Source organism: Halictus rubicundus, chromosome 5 (assembly GCF_050948215.1).
Source record: "Halictus rubicundus isolate RS-2024b chromosome 5, iyHalRubi1_principal, whole genome shotgun sequence".
NCBI classification, from domain to species: Eukaryota; Metazoa; Arthropoda; class Insecta; order Hymenoptera; family Halictidae; genus Halictus; species Halictus rubicundus.
The window spans coordinates 16,075,733-16,096,578 of NC_135153.1; the positions used below are offsets into that span (position 1 = coordinate 16,075,733).

At 44.2% G+C, this 20,846-nt stretch overlaps 1 protein-coding gene across 3 annotated transcripts in view; it reads left to right on the top strand.

Moving 5' to 3' along the window:
* The window catches only part of LOC143354458 (uncharacterized), a 74,109-nt gene extending 53,950 nt beyond the window's left edge, over positions 1-20,159 (top strand). For all 3 annotated transcript variants that reach the window (XM_076788569.1, XM_076788570.1, XM_076788568.1), the window contains 2 exons: positions 12,416-13,959; positions 14,438-20,159. In XM_076788569.1, the coding sequence (XP_076644684.1) occupies positions 12,512-13,959; positions 14,438-14,771 (1,782 nt within the window). In that variant the 5' untranslated portion in view covers positions 12,416-12,511 and the 3' untranslated portion in view covers positions 14,772-20,159. The remainder of the gene's footprint in view (positions 1-12,415; positions 13,960-14,437) is intronic.
* Positions 20,160-20,846: the final 687 nt, after the last annotated feature.

Consider the following 20,846-nt stretch of genomic DNA (forward strand, 5'->3'; position numbering starts at 1 on the left):
CGGGTTGATTAATTGTTACAATTAGAAATCGGAGATAAAATACTAACATGTCTTGCTGTATAGAAGGCATAGAATTTCAAATTGAAAGATTATAAATAATATGTACATGTATATCATTGTTTTTGCCCAATTCATACAGTTAGAAGTATGTAAGGGCCATGTTTGTGCAAATCAGCTGACGAGGAGGAAGCCATCTTTGACTCCACCTCGAAGTTCAGCAGTTGCCCGCGAAGAGGTCGCCACCGTCGATCAATTGCATCAATAGCAAGGATAATATTTCAAGTAGAGACAGCCAATCTCTTGGGCTGTTTTCCAAAGACTCCATACATTGGACGGACGCCATATTTTAATTGGATAGGTTATGTTTAAGCAGTGCAAGTAGGGATTGCCAGGTGTTCGACGAAAGTTGATGGCCTATAAACTGTTACTACAAGTACTTTATTACCTTTTCACGCCTTTGAGTAAAACGAACCTACAGGAAAATCAAGTTCTTAGTTTACGCAGGCAAAGACTTTCAAACGGAAGATCGCCACATTAGAACCTGATAAAATGCGTTCACTTGTAGCACGTAGGGGATGTGAGGCAACTAATGAAGTTATCTTGTCGGTCCCTTATTGCCGTGATTATTGTACTTCTCAACATTCGGACGCAATAAACAGAAGTGTTTACAGTCCACTTCATTACACTGTAGCGATTCGAGACTAGAATTCCGCCATCTTTGAACCTTCCATTTCACGCGTAAGCGTATCGGATAGTCGTAAGACGGCTAATGAAGTAAACTAGCCATTACCATAACTTTATTGCGATTATTGCCTCTTCTATTTAACAACGATTAAAAGAATGTTCTGCAACGCGACGCAATGGGTACGTGTAACATTAAGGGGGGAAACGTGTAACAGGGTCTATTACCGAGTGTCCGGCATTACTATAATACACGAAGCGTCCAGGTAGCAGGAACTGCTTGGGACCGGTGTTATATCAATTTCGTCTCACGTAACCGCCTAAGTTAATTCGAGGCGTAAAAGGAGCCTTTAACGAGGGAGTGTGCACGATAACCGGCAGTTAGAATCGCGACGATCGTCTCATTTAACGGGCAACCACGCGTGTCCCACGGTACAGATATCGTGGAAATTAAAGCGGAGCGCATGGCCGAGTTCGATCTTCGCACCTCGTCGGCTAATTCGCATGCAAATTTATGTGTCATTATGCGTGGCAACCACGGGTACAGTTACATCCGCCAAGTTGGTAGCGCCGTATAAAGCTGTCCCGCGGGCTCCAGACGCGTTTCGAGGAATCCAGCGAAACTTATGACCGGCTTCCGTCGGCGGCGTCGTTGGCCGGGCTGGATTTATGCCAGCCGAGGATTTCGCTAAGGGCCCCGTGCGAACTAGACACCGTTTCCACCGCGAAAACGTTCGCTGAACTTGAGCGCGTTCCGCACGGGCGTCGAGCAATGGCGCGACAAACGATCATCTCGATCCCTCGGGATTTATTCATGAAGGATGCCTAGACTCGCAGTTTTACGGCATAATGCGCCGCTGTTGCGCCGCGCCGATGCTCCCCGAGACAGACAATGCGCAGAGGAGTTAAGCAATTAGTTGTCAGTTCGGTGTCTAGATCTAACCTTGAATCCAAAACCGGGGAAAATATGTGCTCGGGCTGCAATCGCTGAGAAGCGAGAGATTAGCGATCATAATTGTAGACAAAGTAGGGATACTTGTTTTACTTTCATGGATTCCACGGTGATTGCGATTCGAGCTTCGTTTGTGAAGTCTTCCGTTTGGAAATCGAAAGTATAGCCGTGAGTACCGTGGCGTTCGAAGGAAGTCGATTTAAATGGTTCTGGTGTGTTGGTTCAACGTTGCTTCGCTGTAACTTTTTCATTTATTCGATTAGGCAAACTAGTTTTGAAGTGTATAACACGAAAGAGATTGTAATCCATTTGTTCAGGGCAAATATATGGTGTTAATTTTACTGTTTCTCGAGAAAATTGGGATTTCCGGTTCCGGCGTATTGGTTCGGCGATGCTAGAAGTGAAATTGAAGTCTGTCACAAAGTTGTTCATGCTTTTAGGATGAAGCACGCGAGCGATTATGTGGTCTTTCAGTTCAACGAAGATTTTCATGTTAGCCTGTCGCTTTCCATTAAAATGTATATTCTTCACTGTATTTCTAGCATAAATTAAGGAGCTCAGAGTAAACATTCGTTACATAAACGAGAAATTTTCCTGTTAATTTGTTATTCGTTATAAAGATTGATATTCTTGGTCCCGGCGTACTGGCACGACGTCACTAAAAGTGAAGCTATCCATCGTTAATTGAAATTTCACTGTGCTTCCGAGATGGAATACATGGTTGATAGTACACTCGTTACATAAAATGAGAAATTTGCCTGTCAATTAATTGTTTGCCATAAAAATGAACGTTCTTAGTCCAGACGTATTGGTTCGTCGAGAGTGAACGCGCATCCTCCGAAGTCCTCGGCATAGAATTCGTAGACGTAACACACACATACACACACACAAACACACAGATCAGGGAGACGGTATTAGCCAGCGTCGAGGTTTGACATAACCGCATGTGGCGCACACGTAATAGCGGTTTACAAGAGCACACGAAACACGGAACTTTCGGTGTTGAAAGGATCTAGGCATGCGTGTCACGTACGTGTGTGCGGGCACCGTACACACGATCGCAGACGATCCATCGCAATGCTATCTCGCTCTCGAATCGCGAAGATCGACGAGAAGAATTCGTACCCGAGTGAAATCGCCGTGGCTCTCTCGTTCGTCTCACTTCTTCTTCCGTCTTCTCTGCCCACCGCCGGTACAATTAGGGTTAATTAGTACGCGTAAGCGAGAAATCGCAATTGGAGCAGACCTGTATAGCAACAGCATCAGTCGCTCTCTCCTCTCGACTTTCCATATGGTCGTCCTCGGCGAACGTCGGGCAAAATGCTTGAGCCGACTGCGCCTCTGCAGGAACTGCAACATTATCTTTGCACAATTAACATTTGCCTACATCATTAACTCCTAGACAGCGGGCCTTTTGCACAACTGCGCAATCGACGGTGCTTAAGACCGCTCGTAGCTTCACTTATAAGTGGACTGCGGATCTTATGCGTTTACGATAAAATTGCAACAAGTAAGATTAACATAATTTGAGAATACCGATACATTATTTTCGACCAATTTATTTTTGGATCATATCGATTCATTTGGGCGATGATAAAAGTGCAGGAAAATGACCGAAGTAACGCTCTCGTGTGAATACGCGGCGTGTAAACACACTTTCGATCATTAGTTACGTGTTGCGTTACGAACCAATACGACTGGAGCTACTTTGTACTATAATTTGAACTTTCTTGCGTCACTTGAGGAAAAATGGCGTTTCCGTCACTATCCCTGCTCTATATTAAGGTTCCGTATGAAAACGCAAGTAAAAATGGAAATGGATTTATTTTTCTGTCTTGTGAAAATTGTTAAAAAATTTTTCGATTCCAACATGAACAAATTTTCTCAAATAAGCAAGTCTGAATGAAGGAGAACATTGAAAACTGATTCTCAAGTCTTATGAAATCAGCGATACGTCCGGACCAATGCGACGGTTTCCAAGTTTCTCGTGGAACAGCCGATCAATTGTTCTCGTTTCCGTTCAAGGTCCCGCGCAATGGTCTCCACGCAATAAAAATCTGAATAAATGACGAGAAACGGAATGAGATACGCACGCCGGACAATCCGCAGACGTAATTATGCTGGTCGTCGCGCCGTGAACGAAGAAACCGTTTATCTCGATAAGAAGGACGTCCTTCTGGACGTCGTCGTGGACGCTCGTCCTTCGTCGGGTACCTGTTGCTTCAGCAATTAACTGTTTTTCCATAGCCGCCGATAAATTAGTCGATCCGCGGCGCGATTAATTTGTCGTAATCACGCGCACGAACGATATCTAAACCGCGAAACCGGTGTGGGGGTGACGGCCTTGTTGCATTCTCGTTTTACCGCGAGTTTTAACCTTCGCTTAGCGAATATTGGCTCTGCGAAACCCATGCTTGTTCACCATTAGTCATGTAATACGTAACGCACGTGTTCTGGAAAAAAAAAGGTGTAAGAGTTTCCGGTCTGTTTGAACAAATTATATCGTGTATTGTACACTACACCTTTTGTAGGAACAAAAGGATAACGGGTATAATAATAATTTGATAATAAAACGTTTTAATTGCGTTTTGATGGTACATTTACCGTCGGATTCCTTGCATTTTTGTGATTAAAATGAGTCCAAACACGATACAATTTGGTTCATATTTGCTCGTTTAATCCACGGATGCAGCGGAACCTCGATTATCCGAACTGTACCGATCGACGTCGGTAAAAGATCGCATTACCGGATGATACAGCTTCTTAAACGATGCAAAACATTCCTGTACAATTTTTTCTAGCTTCAGCAACAACCAATTTATAATCCCGCAGAGGTACTAGATACACCGTGTGTGTGGATCGTTCGGATAACGGAGGTTCCATTAAGTCGTGTATTAAACGAGGAGGCGTGAACCGAATTGTGCCGTGTTTGGACTCGTTTTAACCAAAAAATTGTCAGGATTCTGTTGGTGAACGTTTCGCAAAGAAATAATTCAGAACAAATATCGTATATTTTTCACAAGATTAGTGCAATGCATAGATGAGAAGGTTCAGTTATAAATAGGCGTAGTCGTATCCAAGATAGGAGTAATCAGCGAATCCGTTTAACTGTAGAATGTAGAGAATCTGCGGTAGCCATGCCAGAGATCGATTATGATCTGGCGAGCGAGGGACCCTGACGAAGAAAAGCCCGTTGCCCGAATCGTTGCATCGAGCCACGCCAGGCCGGGAGAAACAGAGACGCTCGGACGCGGGACACGTGAAACCGGTTATGCTGATGGCAAACTGTTTTTCACCTTTTGCACCTCCCTCTACCTGGGCATCGCCCCTCCGTGTCCAGGTCTGCTCACTACCGGCGACGCTCTATCCTCTATGGCCAGGGGACTCCATGGGTCCAGATAGCTCATCTTGAAACTAGATTCCTGGACGTCCGTCAGCCGGTCGTCTTCTAACGGTCGTCCAAGCTCTTTTAAATCCTCTGTCATTTTTACACTGTTATCTTTTCACTATTATCAACATACGATGTTCTTCTAAGTCTGAAAGGTCTAGATTGATGTTAGTCACTTAGGTGGGTACGCGAGGGGCAATTTGGCATAGTGAGATTTTATTATTCTGTAGGTCTGGGTCAGGGGGTTTCATCATTCTTCAGGTCCTGGTCCTCATGGCACTTCCTCCGACCTGGAATTTTGTTAGTTATTCAGGCGCTAAGCAACTAGTAGCTGGGACCATTAGTGAACTTTGCATGGTGATGTTAATATTATCAACATACGATGTTCTTCTAAGTCTGAAAGGTCTAGATTGATGTTAGTCATTTAGGTGGGTACATGAGCAGCAATTTGGCATAGTGAGATTTTATTATTGTGTAGGTCTGGGTCAGGGGGTTTCATCATGCTTCAGGTCCTAGTCTTCTTGGCACTACCTCCGACCTGGAATTTTGTTAGTTATTCAGGCGCTAAGCAACTAGTAGCTGGGACCATTAGTGAACTTTGCATGGTGGTGTTAATATTATCAACATACGATGTTCTTCTAAGTCTGAAAGGTCTAGATTGATGTTAGTCACTTAGGTGGGTATGCGAGGGGCAATTTGGCATAGTGAGATTTTATTATTCTGTAGGTCTGGGTCAGGGGGTTTCATCATGCTTCAGGTCCTGGTCCTCATGGCCCTACCTCCGACCTGGAATTTTGTTAGTTATTCAGGCGCTAAGCAACTAGTAGCTGGGACCATTAGTGAACTTTGCATGGTGGTGTTAATATTATCAACATACGATGTTCTTCTAAGTGAGAAAGGTCTAGATTGGTGTTAGTCACTTAGGTGGGTACACGAGCGGCAATTTGGCATAGTGAGATTTTATTATTGTGTAGGTCTGGGTCAGGGGGTTTCATCATGCTTCAGGTCCTAGTCTTCTTGGCAGTACCTCCGACCTGGAATCTTGTTAGTTATTCAGGTGCTAAGCAACTAGTAGCTGGGACCGTTCGGTTCGTTAGTGAACTTTACATGGTGGTGTTTCATCATTCTCCAAGTCCAGGTCTTTATGGGACAACTCAGCTCATTGTAGACTTGGATTCTCGTTATCCATTGAAACGATCGCCTTTTAGCAAGTATAAAAACAGTTTTGGGTTGTTCATTAGTGAGTATGACATAGTAATCTTTCATCATTCTTCAACAACAGATCTTTATAGTACTACTTAGCTCATTGTAGACCTGGATTCTTATCGATTGAAACGGCCGCCTTTTTAGCACAGCTATTAGCACACTTCTGGACGATTATTAATCAATTTTGCACGCTAATAGTTTATTATCTTGACGATCAGAGGTTCTCTACGTTCAGATAGCTCATCTCAAAGCTAGGTTTCTAGTTTTCCTGCTGTACAGGGTGTCTCAAAAATGTCGGAAAACCTTGAAAGAGGTCACTTGAAGTAACTTTATTCTGAGCGAAAATTTCCTCTTCGGCTTTGTTAAGGAGTTACTAACGAAAAACGCGGACCAATCAGAGCGCCGCTATAGCGAACCAATTCCGGCTTGGCGGCAGGTCCTGCTGTAGCTGCGCTCTGATTGGTCCGTCGTTTTCATTAATCACTCCTTAACAAAGCTCAGGCGGAAATTTTCGCTAAGGAAAAATTTACTCCAAATGATCTCAGGAACTACCCCCTTCAAGGTTTTCTGACATTTTTGGGGCACCCTGTATAGGATCTATGATCAATTAGAAAACCTTCTCATATTAGGTAACTTTCCTCTAGTAATATTTTATCCTCTAAATACCGAGGTCCTGCGAAGTCCTCTAGGTTCTGTTCCCCTATTCCAGTGTTCAGTCTAGATTATCGACCTAGAGAGCCTAACGATCTCTGGAGGCGGTTCTAAAGCAATCTCCTCTAAATCGCAACATTCTATTACCCTCCGGGATCAGGAAGACATTACCCCATAAGAAAATATCTGGTTCATCCTAAACCCATTTTCACTTCGTTCCCGGTCCCCATTTGTTCAAACGATCGACCCTTAAAAATCGCCAGCCACTTCAAAAGCAATCTTCATTAGTTTTTGCGCAACAACGATCACCCATGTTCGGCGAGCTCATCCGAAACCTGAATTCTCTCTATTCTCTCTCTCTCTCTCTCTCTCTCTCTCTCTCTCTCTCTCTCTCTCTCTCTCTCTCTCTCTCCCTGCCTTACTCATCGGTTTTTAATATCGAATGCCTCACTGTCGCTGATTCCTACTTTTCGTTAAAGGCACGCGGCGCGAAGTGTCATTCATTTTTCGCGTGACGCAGGAATTCCTGCTAGTCCGCGAGAGCCGGTCCAAGTATAATTAACCATGCCAGCGAGAGAGGAACGTGGAAGTCAATTGCCATCTGGCCGTCGAAGATTAAAATTGTTCGCGAAGTTCCTCGTAACGGCACTTCGCCGGCGCGTTTTCGCGTTTCTCAATCTGCATGTTTCCCACACGCTGGAAATAACATTTTTATTTATTTTTGCTTCTTCTTTTACGGCATTTCGTGGTGGCTGGGTTCAACGAAGTCCAAGCACATAAATCAGCGGACTCATCGAACGAAAAGTCACGGGGGAAGATTCGTTTCGCGAGAAGTTTGTAGACCCTCGAGCGACAGCCGATGCTGGAAATTTATTTGGAATTTACGAACGAGCGTTATGTGAATTATTTAAGGCTCCTAAATTAATAACGCGTCGTCAGCGACCCGCCCGTTGGTCGTAGAATGGATCGGATCGATCGGTGCACGATATTTCGCGAAAACGAGGAAACAGGAACGCACGATCCGGTGAATTCGCATGGCGGGTTACACGCGTGTGCCGTATAACGGCATCCACGCGGCTAACACAATTGCAGGATATTAACAATTACCTATAATTCGTCAGAGCTTATGAAAGCCGTACAATAGCTTTTACTAGTCGAAAGTTGTGAGAGTTGTTCTCGTTTCTGTTCGACTTGCAAACCTATCGGAATGCTACTTTTCTTTTCCCGTTCGATGTCTCTCACAAACGATCACGATGACATTGTTAAGCTGTTCGCGAGGCGGTTGCGTTCGATTATGCACACGCGAGCGATAAGCATCGCCGGAGATCATCGGCAGCCTCTCATGCATTAATGCAATGTTCGAGTGCGTAAGAATACCAAGAAGAAATAATCAATTCGAAATGATCGCAATTTTACTTTCTACTATCCAATTAACGTTATTAACACTGTTTAGTCCTCATTTCACGCAAATGTCAACATTCCGACGTCGCTATACAGGCTGTCCCAAAAATGGTGTGCTTCCTTGAAGGGGATAATTCCTGAGATCATTTGGAGTAACTTTTTCCTTTGCGAAAATGTTCTCCGTGGCTTTGTTAAGGAGTTATTAACGAAAAACACGGACCAATCAGAGCGCGGCCATAGCAGACGGATCCCAGAGTGACGACAGCTCCCACTGAGCGCAGCGTTCGCATTGGCTGAGTCAGAATCCGCCTGCTGTATCCGCGCTCTGATTGGTCCGAGTTTTCCGTTAATAACTCCTTAACAAAGCCGCGGAGAACATTTTCGTAAAGGAAAAAGTCACTTCAAATGGCGTCAGGAATCGCCCCTTTCAAGGAAGTACAATTTTGGGACACCCTGTAGAATAACAATTTTTTTATGTTAATTTTTCTAAAGGTACAAAGGTCTGTTCAAAATTACCACAATTTTACTTTCCGATATTTGAATATTCGATTGAAGTGATCGCAATTGTATTCAATATTTAGTTAAAATTAATAACACTGTTCAGACCCACATTCCATTCGAATATCAACAATCCGACGTCAGAATAAAAATTTTCAACGTGCTACTTGTTACCGAGGATATAAAGGTCTAATAAAAATTGTCAGAATTGACAGTTCTTGTAAAAATGGTTAAATTATATTTCTATCATCGTTAAATGGAATATTATTTGGTCAGCAGAACAATCAAAAATATTTTGTTTCCCTAAATCGCTGTACCAACTCCACAGTGGCGTAAGTAAGAATATTAATTTTCTCCGAGGCACGACAAAAAGCTCCGTAACTCCGATTAGTATATTGAACTGGCCGCAATTTTTGCGGGAGTGCATAAAGTACGCCAGAACTGATCATCGCATGGACTGCGAGGCACTGCGACGCGTTTTCTCTCAGCGAGCAAATAAAATGAAGTCGTTTCGACGGCCGCCGCGTGAAAGCCGGCATGTTGGTGTGTCCAGCTACCTTGACACGATCGACTCGTTCCTGTTGAATTTTTCTCCGGCGTCTATTCCGAGCCTCTTATCGCATACCTCCGCAATTTTTCAATCGTTCGTACGGGTTTCGCGCGCTGAAAGAGGCGCGAGTCATTTGCATCTCGCGAAGGGTCAAGGATAAAATCGTGGCGACGCTTGCGCTGCGGCCACGTGACTCTTCTAGGACTCGACAGAGGAATCCATGATGCCCAGAATTTTTTGGCAACCACAAAGTGACTAAAAGTGGCTATTTCGCATTACTTTATAAAAATAACAAGAACCTGCTACCCACATTTTCAGCAATACTTTAAAAATAATATTAGGACCTTGAATAAGTTCTCGCTGTTTCTTTTACAAAATAAAAGCTTTTACCCAATGTCCTTGCTTCTGGATCATTCCTAAAACTTTTAAACGTTATGAAACAGTTGACTCATCTACTTGTAATGTTTTTCCAAGTTCTGCTAGCATCTGACATCGGTCTTGATCGAGTAATTCCTCCAACTTTTCGTCTTCAAGTTTTTTCGGTGCGCCAGAACGTTCTTTATCCTCAAGTTCAAAATCATTATTTTTGAAGCGTCGAAACCAGTCTCTGCATGTCGTATCCGACAAAGCATTGTCACCATAAGTCTCAACAAGAATTCTATGTGCTTCAGCTGCAGATTTCTTTTGAATAAAGTAGTGCAATAAAATTCCCCGCAAATACACTTTATTTGGCACAAAAGTAGACATTTTCAGAACTAAGAAAAAATTACTTTGTTTACACTAAAGTGAACTACCATACACTGAAATTTAAGGTTAGATACACTACTGCCTTGCATGTGTGTTACCATTCGAAATTCCACGAACGGGGTACTGCTACTGCCATTTTTGAAGAAACAGCGAGAACTTATTCAAGGTCCTAATACATACCCAAGGAAATTTTGCTATGTAATTTCTGATGTAATTTCTCATCCTTAGGACCTTAATAGTTTTAAATTCAAAATATTAGAATGCGCCACTATGACTGGTCCTGTGAACCTAGTGCTAAAGAGCCACGGAATTTTGGCAAAGTGACCGATTTTTCCAAAATTGTGTATCCACAAAATTAATGTTTTCGAAATCGACTTTGACTTTATGTCCAGTCTAACCTAAAATTAAGAAAATTTCTGATAAAACCCATATGAATCTCAATTACAATTAATACCTGGTACCGCAAACTTTTGCAGAAATGGCTTCGTCCAATGTTAAAGAAGTCTTTGATTTTGACTTTTTTCGTTTAACACGAATTACGTTCGTCCACTGGACAGATCACTGTAGTTCTCGGTAGTTCCAGTTTTACTGCAGCCTATCATGGATTAGTGATTTTACGGATGACGGCCCTACCCATCGGGTGTTCAGCTCGCGGCGGTATCGTTCTAGGCGATCGAATAATAACCCTGATTAACCAGGAACAGGAAAAGGCCTTCGGGCTTGTTGTACAGTTGTCGGACTTGCTCTTACGTGGCGATCACCTTATTAACTAATAAAGAAAAATAGTCCTGTATTACGCCGTAGGATCTCCTCGATTACCATCCTCCTCGTACGACCGGACTGGTTGCGTCGAAACCCCATAGGAAAACGCTTCCGGTTATTAACGTCTTCCTACGAAAAGACTCTGTGCTCGAATGGAAGACAGTACTTTCCCATACTCTTAATTTTCGTCGGCAACTTGCGGAGGTGTCATTAGGCGGTTGCGTAAGGCCTGTCAGTCGGTCTTGCATGATCTATCGAAAGCCGGAGTTAAGGATGCTTATAGTACTCGTCGGAGTAAACAGGGAAGCGTTAGGGACACCCTGCTATCGAATTACACAAAGAGCGGGTTATTCTTAGGAATTAATTGCAGGAAGACTGCATTATCCGCCGGTAAAAAAATTATTATTGCTATGCGTTCGAGCACAAATTTTTGCTTTGGACCTGTCGCATAAAGGTTATACAGTCTTTACTCGATATATGTCACAGATGCCTAGGCGATAAAAGTCCCAGAACTATCACCACTGTCCTCTAGAACTACGCGTCCTTTTTTACGTTCGGCGTGGATGAAAAATTAGTATCTCCTGGCCGATACATGTCCTTGGATAGACCCTTGTTGTGGACAAGTATCGAGTAAACGCTGTACTTATTTCTGCTGTCTTGCACTGAGTGGTAGATTTTTTTATTAATTTTGAAAATGATTTTTCGGGTGATTAAATAAAAATTGTTTGTATTAATTGCAACATACAAGAGGTACATAGACATTTTTGTCCCTTCTGAATGATTTTAAAAAGACTGTCGGTTTTATTACAAATTCGTGAAATCCGCAGTTTACTTAACACTAATTCCGTCGGACTGAACGAGATAATTGACTTCATATTTATTTAACATCGTTGAAATCGTGAAACCGCTTGATTAGAAAGTTATTAAATCAATTTGCGTGTTCACACGCATCAAATCCAAACAAATTGTTTGCTGTTCGCAAATCGGCTCGGAGCGAGTCGTGTGTGCAAAGATAACGATCGTTTATATAAGCATTTGTTTAATCTCGGACGGTAAAATATGTAATCTCGGATAATATACTGGCATTCGAATGCGTGGAAAGTTGCGTGACTCACGAACCAAGCGAGGGATCTCCTTTGATGAATTACATTGACTTCAAGACTGTACATGTTTGTTTACGCGATTTGTTTTTCTCACCGATTTATGAAACAAAAATGAGGACCAAGTTCGGTGATGTAAATCCTTCGTATACGTAATGTTCCGGTAAGGTTTAATGTACTCCTTTCATTGGAACCTCGATAAAACGACTAGAAGAGCACATCGCGTTAATTCGTGTCTACCACGATAAAGTTAACGAGCGAACCATTACCTTCGGAGAACGTTCCGCGGAACCAAAAAATCCCATAAAAGTCTGCGAACGTTCGCGAACAAAGAGATCGATGAAACCTCGCTCGGTGAGGTCGTCGACAAACGGGCAATTTCCTTGCGCTGCCAACTCCCCTATTTTCCGGGTAGCAGAACCACAGCAAGGTTCCATGGAACTTCCGGCGCCTAACCAATCGCGACGTTGTTGTTGCAGACGCAGCGGCTTGGCACGTCAGCGTGAGTCGAACCGGGGAGAGGGACAGTGTCTTCGGATCGATACGCAGCCGGTGGACGAACAGTAGCTCGGAAGATGTTGCAAAGTTGCAACGGCGGCGGGTCGAGATGCGCCCGGCGCGCCCTGGTCTTCGTGTTCGCCTGGGGCTTGGTGATGATCGCGGCTGTGCAGTTCCGCCACGTGGAGAACAGCCTGAGGGAGTCGCCGACAGGTGAGGACACGGCTGGCGATGTTCTTGTGGACGACGCTTATCGTCGCCGAGAGGTGCTAGTCAATCATCGGGGCTCTTCAAGCCTGGGGCTCTCGAGGTACCTTCTGCAAAGGTCTCCGGCGGACTCGAGTTTCTCGAACTCGGCTGGTTCTGGAATCCTGACTACCCTAACGACGCTGTCGAACAGCCCGACGAAGAATCCCCTGGACCTGGAGCCTTTGCTCGACAAGAGTCCCGCCAAGACGGAAGAGGAGCTCATCAGGGAGATAGAACAGAGGCTACCTAGCCTCCCGCTGGCCTACTGGAACAAGAACAGCAAGTATTCTGGCGTCCAAAGCAAGGTCAAAGGCAACGACAGCTGTTCGAACCTGAAGTACCCATCGATTTATGACATTGAGTTCAACAACGTCTACTGGCAGACCATGAGGACCAGCAACGGAACGTTCCAATTTTTCGGCGCGTTTTACGATCGTCGTAAGCTGTCCAGGATCGGACCAGCGATCAGGATAGTGGGGATGATAGACCGGATCGAGCCCACCGTGAAGACCCACTGTCAGCTGTGGTACGACGGGGAGAAGGAGCCGAGGGTGGTCGAGACCTTGGAGTACAAGTACATCTGGTACCCGAAGTGGGGCAACTACAAGCAGGGCATCTACCAGCCCTACGTGATCGCCTGCAAGGTGCCCCAGTCTCATTGGTTGAAAGGGCCGCCTGCCTCGGTGTCCATGGTCGAGAAACCGTGCGACACTGCTAGCAACAACCTCAGGGTGATTTACAACAAACCGGAACGCAAGAAGGACTTCGCGGTCTGCGTCAAGGGCTTGGACTTCCTTCACGAGGACCTGTCGGTCAGATTGGTCGAGTGGATAGAGCTGATCACCTTGCTGGGCGCGGACAAGATCTTCTTCTATCAGCTCCAGGTGCACCCCAACGTGACCAAGGTGCTCGACCACTATCAGAGGCTCGGCAAGGTCCACGTGACCCCGTTGACCCTGCCAGGTGGACAACCGAATGTCCCGGCGTTCCAGCACATGTACCTCACGAAGAAGACCAATCACAAGAGGCAGAACGAGCTGATACCCTACAACGACTGCCTCTACAAGCACATGTACGAGTACGAGTACATCGCGTTGCTCGACGTGGACGAGGTGATCATGCCGGTCAAGGACGCCACCTGGCAGGACCTGATGAAGAGGGTCCTCGGGAAGGCGTTCAAGATTAGGAACGAGACCAGAGCCTCGTACAACGTCAGGAACGTCTACTTCCTCGACGACCTACTGCACTCGCACGGCTTCTTCAAGGACATACCGAAGTGAGTAAGATTCTCGACTTTCACGCCGCGCAGTTTATCGGTCGAGCGGAGCCGAGTCCGACACCGGGAACAGATAAATTCGTGGCCTCCGAGGCTGACTACAGCCTTACGACGCCATTGTCGCGTTACGTAACATGTTAATGATCCCGCGTGAATCACTGAACGCTGTTATCTCGCGCTGTTTTCGAGGCAACCCGGGAATCGATTTGTCATAACTGTATACCGGTCCGGAAGACCCTCTCCAGCATCGAAACAAAGAACTCACTGAAGTTATACTGTTGCAGGGTATTATGCAAGGTCTTCTGGGCTAAAACCTTGAAGAAATCGATTTTACATTTTTGCACTTTCTAGAAGCTGTGTTTAACGTAGTGGTTATTGACATAGGGGTTGCACAAGATTTTATAATAGCATAACATCTTTAGTCTAATCATACGCAATGCACAGGGTGACCATACTGAAACGAGTCTTCTGTTCCCAGGTACATGCACATGCTGCAGCACGTGTACCGTTCGAAGAACTTCACCAAGCCGAACCAATACATCAAGTGCTTCCACAACCCTGAAAGAGTGGTCACCCTGCACAACCACTTCCCTCTGGCCTGTCTAGGCGCAGGATGCACCAGCTATCCGATCGAGACCGAGGATGCGCAGTTGCAGCACTATCGGGCGGACTGCGTGAAGTCCCTGAAGAAGACCTGCGTGGAGTACAGGGAGAACAGCGTGTTGGACACGACGATATGGCGATACAAAGACCAGCTGGTCGACAGGGTCACCAGGACCTTGGAAACTCTGGGATTCTTCAGGCCGAGCTAGCCCCAGAAAGGACTATTCGCACCTAACGTTCCTCCAGTTTTCCTTTCCGCGTTGTTCTACGGTTTCCACGCTTCTCGAAACAACGACGAGGCTATCGGTCCTCGAAGAACATGCTGAAGTAGTCCTTGAACCTCTGTCTCGATTAGAAGATCCGAATTCGTCGCGTTCTTTCACGAAGAGCCGATCGAAGATGAAGCTTCCGGTGAAGCTAATTCACATTTTGGTGACTCGCGAGTGATCGGAGGATTAGAGAGGATCGAAGAGGACCGTTGGGCATGATTACAGATCTGAGATGAAGTCGGGAATTTTACGGAGTAGTCGCCGAACCTCTGCTTCAGTTGTGAGATCCTATTTCGTTGCGTTCTGTGAAGAAGAGGATGAGGCTATCGGTGATCCTATTAATCCTGATCCTGTTAATTTCTATTTTGGTGGCTCGCGAGTGATTGAAAGAGATCCTAGATCCGAGACGAAGTGGGAGATTCTACGATCAGGTCGATTTCGAAAGACTTATCGATCGTTGAGCAACCTGCTGGGAATACCAAGGAAGCATCGAGTCATTACAAGGTGGAAGAGTTTAATGCGCAGTCTCGTTTCAAAACTTGAGATGCACCGATGATGAAATTATAAGATAGCGTTAGGCTAGATTATCCTTACATCGAGGCGAGCCTTGTTTTCAATCATCGCTACCGATGTTGCAGCTGAGATTGACTGATTGGACCTCTTAGAGTTTTCTGTGTACTCTAATAGAACAAATTATCCTTTCTCTATTAAACTATCGATCCGATCATTCTGTTGCTAACTTAGTGGAGTTTCTTTGCTCCTTCAAGGACAGGTCTCTTTTCAAGCAATATTAAACTGCAAAGTAATATTATTTTCTGACACGATTCCAGAGAAGGTTATGCTAGGATATTTAACAATTATTGGCTAAGAATCACAGTTTAGTTGATTGTTACGCGAAGTTAGATTTGTTCTACTATTTCAAGATACTGTTCTGCTTCAAAATTAGCCTGGTAGCTCAATGTTAGGTTAACTCATTGAAACCTGAAGAGGATCTTCAATCTTTCCGTCTTCAACCACGAAAAATTATGTAAAATTTGAGTTTATTTACTGTTCGAAGAGGCAGCTACAAAATTAGCTTGGTATCTCGACGTTAGCTTCATTCCTTGAACCCTGAAGAGTAATATCTTCGATCTTCCTTGGTCCAGCAAGTTTGCTATGTAACTCCAATTGTTAACCCTCCGGACTTCTGCGAGTCGTAGGCCTATGCCGGAGTCATTTCTGACCCACGCCGATATTTACAGTTTTCTTTCAATATAAGGCAACGGCTTGGGACCGGCTTCCGTTGTATTTCGGACTAAGAAGAAAAGCGACGTTCTTATTTCGAAATAAAATCCTTTTAACGGAATAAAATTGTACATATCGAGCTTATCCCCACCGCGACGGGTCCCGAATGACTCCGGAGGTTTAAAAAGATTCCTCGGGGCCATGGACTTTGAAAAATTATGAAATAGCCGTCAGTGAATAATGTGTTGACGACGTTGGAGAATTTCTGCACGGTGTCCGTCCGAAATCAAGCATCACCGAGCAGGATTAAGGAAAATAAGATTAATCAGCATGCTCCCTCTGTCGAGGAGGATCAGTGTCCGGTTTGTGAAGTGTTCCGTGAAAAAACTCGATCGGTCCTCCGACTCGAAAGAAGAAGAAGAAGAAAAGGAAAAAGAAATCGAAAGCGTGGGTATCGAGTGTCCGCGACGATTCCCTGGACTTGCACAACGCCATTGCGGTCGAGATTTTGCGAAACGAGGCTCGGTTTGCCAATCGGGAGCGCGGCGAATCGGCAGGAGAGCTCGCGAGGATCGTCCTTGCTATATTTAGCACTGATCCGACGACGAACTTATGTAAGCTTGCACGCTGTTCCGCAGATCCGCGCCGGTTTTCGCGCGGCCGTTTCTCTCTGTAGCGGCGCGAGTCTGCGGCACGGCGACACCTGACCGAAAAATTCTTGTCGCCCGTTGTTGCGCGACCAACTGTATCGCGAACAGGATCGTTCAAGGATCTTTCGGTCAAGTCCATTGTACCTTAAGTCTAGCCATTCTTTCGTCCTAGAACGTTCCGGTGGTCGTCGTGCATCAATTGGTCATCTTATGGTCTGTTCATGCGTTAATTCCTGTGCGTTTCTTTACGAAGAACACAACCTCCATATTTTATTTCACATCTGCGTGGATGTCAGAAAATTTCTTCACGCCGATTTAACATTATGCATTGTTCAATCGATTGAAAATTGTTCGTTGATTTAACACGGTTAAAATTCCATTAATTTTGTTTCATTCGTAATCTCGTATTTTCGAACCTAATGGAGAAATACAAAATGGTGCACCATTCGAAGCGGAAGATGGACGAACGTTTTGCTCGAGATCGAACCGAGATGTCACGACGACGCCCGGACGTTCGTTGTTACACTATATCGACCACGAGTATACGTTTAACGGCGCGCGATGATACTGTTTAATCGAAACTATCCTGTAGCATTAGTTAGACTTATCCTTTCCGGAAGACTAGCGGTCCACGATATAGCGTGTCGGCTCTTTTTCTCCTTTCTTTTATCTTATCGGAAGATAACGGGGAGGAAAGACGACTGGACGTGGTGGGAAACGGAGGAGGATGTTGCGTGACACATTGCTGCCGGTCGTGGATTCTGAGTCGCCTCGAAGGTTCGATCGAAAAGACTGAAATCTCCGCGAACGAGTCAATACCAAAGTTTTCTAAATATTGTCGATGATGCGCCGAGAGTAATCAGCGAGATCTTGTTTGCGGACGGCGGAGAACACCTGGCCGGATCTCGGCTGCGCAATGTTTGCTGCAAACAAGCTGTTTGCACTACGAATTACTCGATACTAATTTTCTGTATAGCCAAGGATTTGAGAGATACTTTAGTAAAGCACCGATAAGTCCTCTAAACCGGATCCTGCGAAAAACAATTATAGAAACTGAACGAACGTGCCTTTTCGACTGTCACGGTTCTTGACGGTCAGACAAGTAGTTAACAAATGTTCTTTACGGAGAAAGTGGCCTTAAACTAGCGATAGTTAAACATTTTTATAGACTAGCTTCGAAATAATACGCGAGATCGCTCAAAATTAGCAGAATAATCGAAAACAATGGAGCTCAAAGCTAGCATTCGAAAATGATTCAGATTAGTCTACAAGAAATGATAGAATTATAGTTGAGCGCACAAAATGCCTTGAATTTTTACGAAATATTTGCGCGTCGGCTTTAGATGATCAAGAATTGCATATAAAATTCTAGTGATTAAAAACGCGGTAAATTGTATGTAAAATGCAATTATTAAAAATGCCTTGAATTTTTAGAAAATATGTGCTTTTCAGTACATAAAATTGCATGGAATATTGTAATTATAGATCGCTAAAGACCAGCATTGTTCCTTCGTTTCGTCGACACGGAGGACCGTTCACGGTCTCCAAAATGGCGCCGCGGTGTCCACGACCGGCAGCAATCTCGCTCGAACCTCCCGTGAACCAGCCACAAGTCCCGAAATCCCACGATCGCTCGCACACGTTGCGAAAGCTTCTTGTTCCAGGGATGCACGAGACGGGCCGATCAATTTCGGTCACGTATGCCGAGAACGGCACGAAATAAATCGCGCCGATGCGTACGGGCTTCGAAAAGTTATGCGCTCGGGACTTTCAGGAATTTCGTTGGACGGACGCCATAGTTTAATTGATTGTCATGGTGCTCACGCAGCGAATTACGCGACTTTTCCGTGGTAGAAATACGTGCAATCCTAACTGTAGAACGAACCATTCAAGACGTTATCTTGTTCAGTTAAATCTGCAAGACATGAAATTCGCAATAACAATTATTGTATTAATTTTTGCGGAAAGCCTTTTTAGAAGTGACACTGAACGGGACTCTAATTCTTCTATTGCTTCAACAAGCAAGAAAAGTGCGAGAATGTTGTGAATACAAATTTCTAATCTAATTAACTTCCGTATTAATTTTTTTGTACTAGTATATGAATCTTCTAGCATTTTTTTATGGTCAAGAAAAGTGTAAGAATGAATAGAAATTGCTTCAGTAATTTATGAAGTCAGATAACAGAAGCCATATAAACGGAGGTTTATCCAAACCTTTACAGAGGACATCCAAAAAAAAAAGAGCTCAGCTTCTGAGGTTCCCTAACTAATTATCTTAATTTAAGGAAACTTTTTGAATTTTCTTGAGGGAAACCGTTTTGAGTATGGGTATGGCTTAATTGGACAGTATTTATTGAGAGTAACTCGAGATTAATTGAAATTGCAGATTTGGGTTTTGAATGGCGGTGCAGCGCGACATTCAGCGCAGCGTTCTCGCAGCATTTGCCCCGCGGACAAGGATATCGTTTCGAGCGGCGAACGAAAGTGCATCCGTGGAACGACTCAAGCTTTCCTCCGTGTCTCTGTTCTTTTTGGCATGGTGAACCTCGATCGCTTTCTACGCGATACGATCGAGCTGCTCGGCGGTCGCGGAAGCACCGTTTTCTTTTCATGCGTAGGTGAGAGCGCGATTGACGTTCCACCATGAATGTTTAAATAATAATAACCGTGGCGTGCCGCAAGCTCGACTACCCACAGTTTTCCGAACGATAGCAACTAGCTGGACAAAACTGTCCAAAAAACTCCAAAGAATTCCTCCGACTAACATACTCAAAATTTGATAGAGCATTAATTTGCAGTTTTCAACTTCTCAAAACCGTCGAAGGAAATTTCTATTTGGCTCAAAATTCTTGTAATTGATAGACAATTTTGCACAACAGTCCGCAATTACGGCAATCAGTGGTCCCGTTGGAAAAATTTGTTGAACCTTGTTTATTGTTACGAATTTTCGGTTTTGTCCAGCTAGTGCTGTTCGGAGCGGTTGTCCGTCGAAAACTCGGCGACATAATGCGTCTCTATTTTACGGAGGAATATTTATGCTCACAGTGGTCTTCTCTGCGTTCTATCGATCGGTTAGGTTCTATTGTTAGGCGATTATAGTCGCGCGTGTGTGTGCGTATCATTGTTCGGGCGGACCGGTTTCAATGATCAGACTGATGACGATATTCCTGTCGAAAGCGAATATTTCAATATTTACACGCTCGGTTTCGCTTTTTTTTTTCACGGAGAGAACTGCTTGTTCCGACATGTTCCCGTGGTGTTTGCGACTAGACGTTAATGGGAGACTGTTTTCGCCGAGCCGGGAACGTCTTATTTGAGCGAAACCGACCGTCGAAGTGCCTAAATCTATTTAGGCGTGAGCCGCGCCTCTCAATTCAGTCGACGATCGACCTTTCGTTTTACATGTAAATATACTGAAGAGTCGGTTGGTATATTAATAAACTATTACGAGGTACGCGCGGCTGTTTTATTTTAAATACCGCTTCTTTTGTTCTTACGAGTGCATCAAAAATAGAATTACAAGCGTTCCTTAATGTTCAGAGTGATAGTCTGCCTTGTTAAATTATAATTGATCATTAGGATCAACAGACGTGTAAATCTCGATTTTAAAAGCGCGACTGTAACGTTTCCCCTTTTTCTTTTAATTAATGTGAATTTTAAATGTAGTGCAACGAGCAGGGAAACGTAGTGGTCATCTTTTTTGTTCTTCCAAGGGCAGGAAACATACAATTACAACATTCTTTGCTATCAAGATTAATAGTCTCTCTTGTTAAATTATAATTGATCATTATTGTGAAGAAACAGGTAAGTCATGACTGTATTTAAATGAATGTAAAAGCAGGACTGTAGCGTTACCTTTCTCCTTTGATTAGAATCAATTTTAAATATGCCACCATCGGCACAGAAACACGGTAGTCATCTAACGGTGAAATTTGGAAATATTAAAACAGAAAAATGAAAATATCTCGATAACGGGTTGCTTAAAATTCAGATTTCTTAGCTTAAAATTTTCCGGATCATCTCTTACGCCGAAGCCATATTATATGTTGCCATAATTGTGTAGCGATTTATGGTTTTTTGAAATTAGTATCCGCGCGGACACAGGAACACTATAACCATCTAGCGGTAGGACGCCCGAACT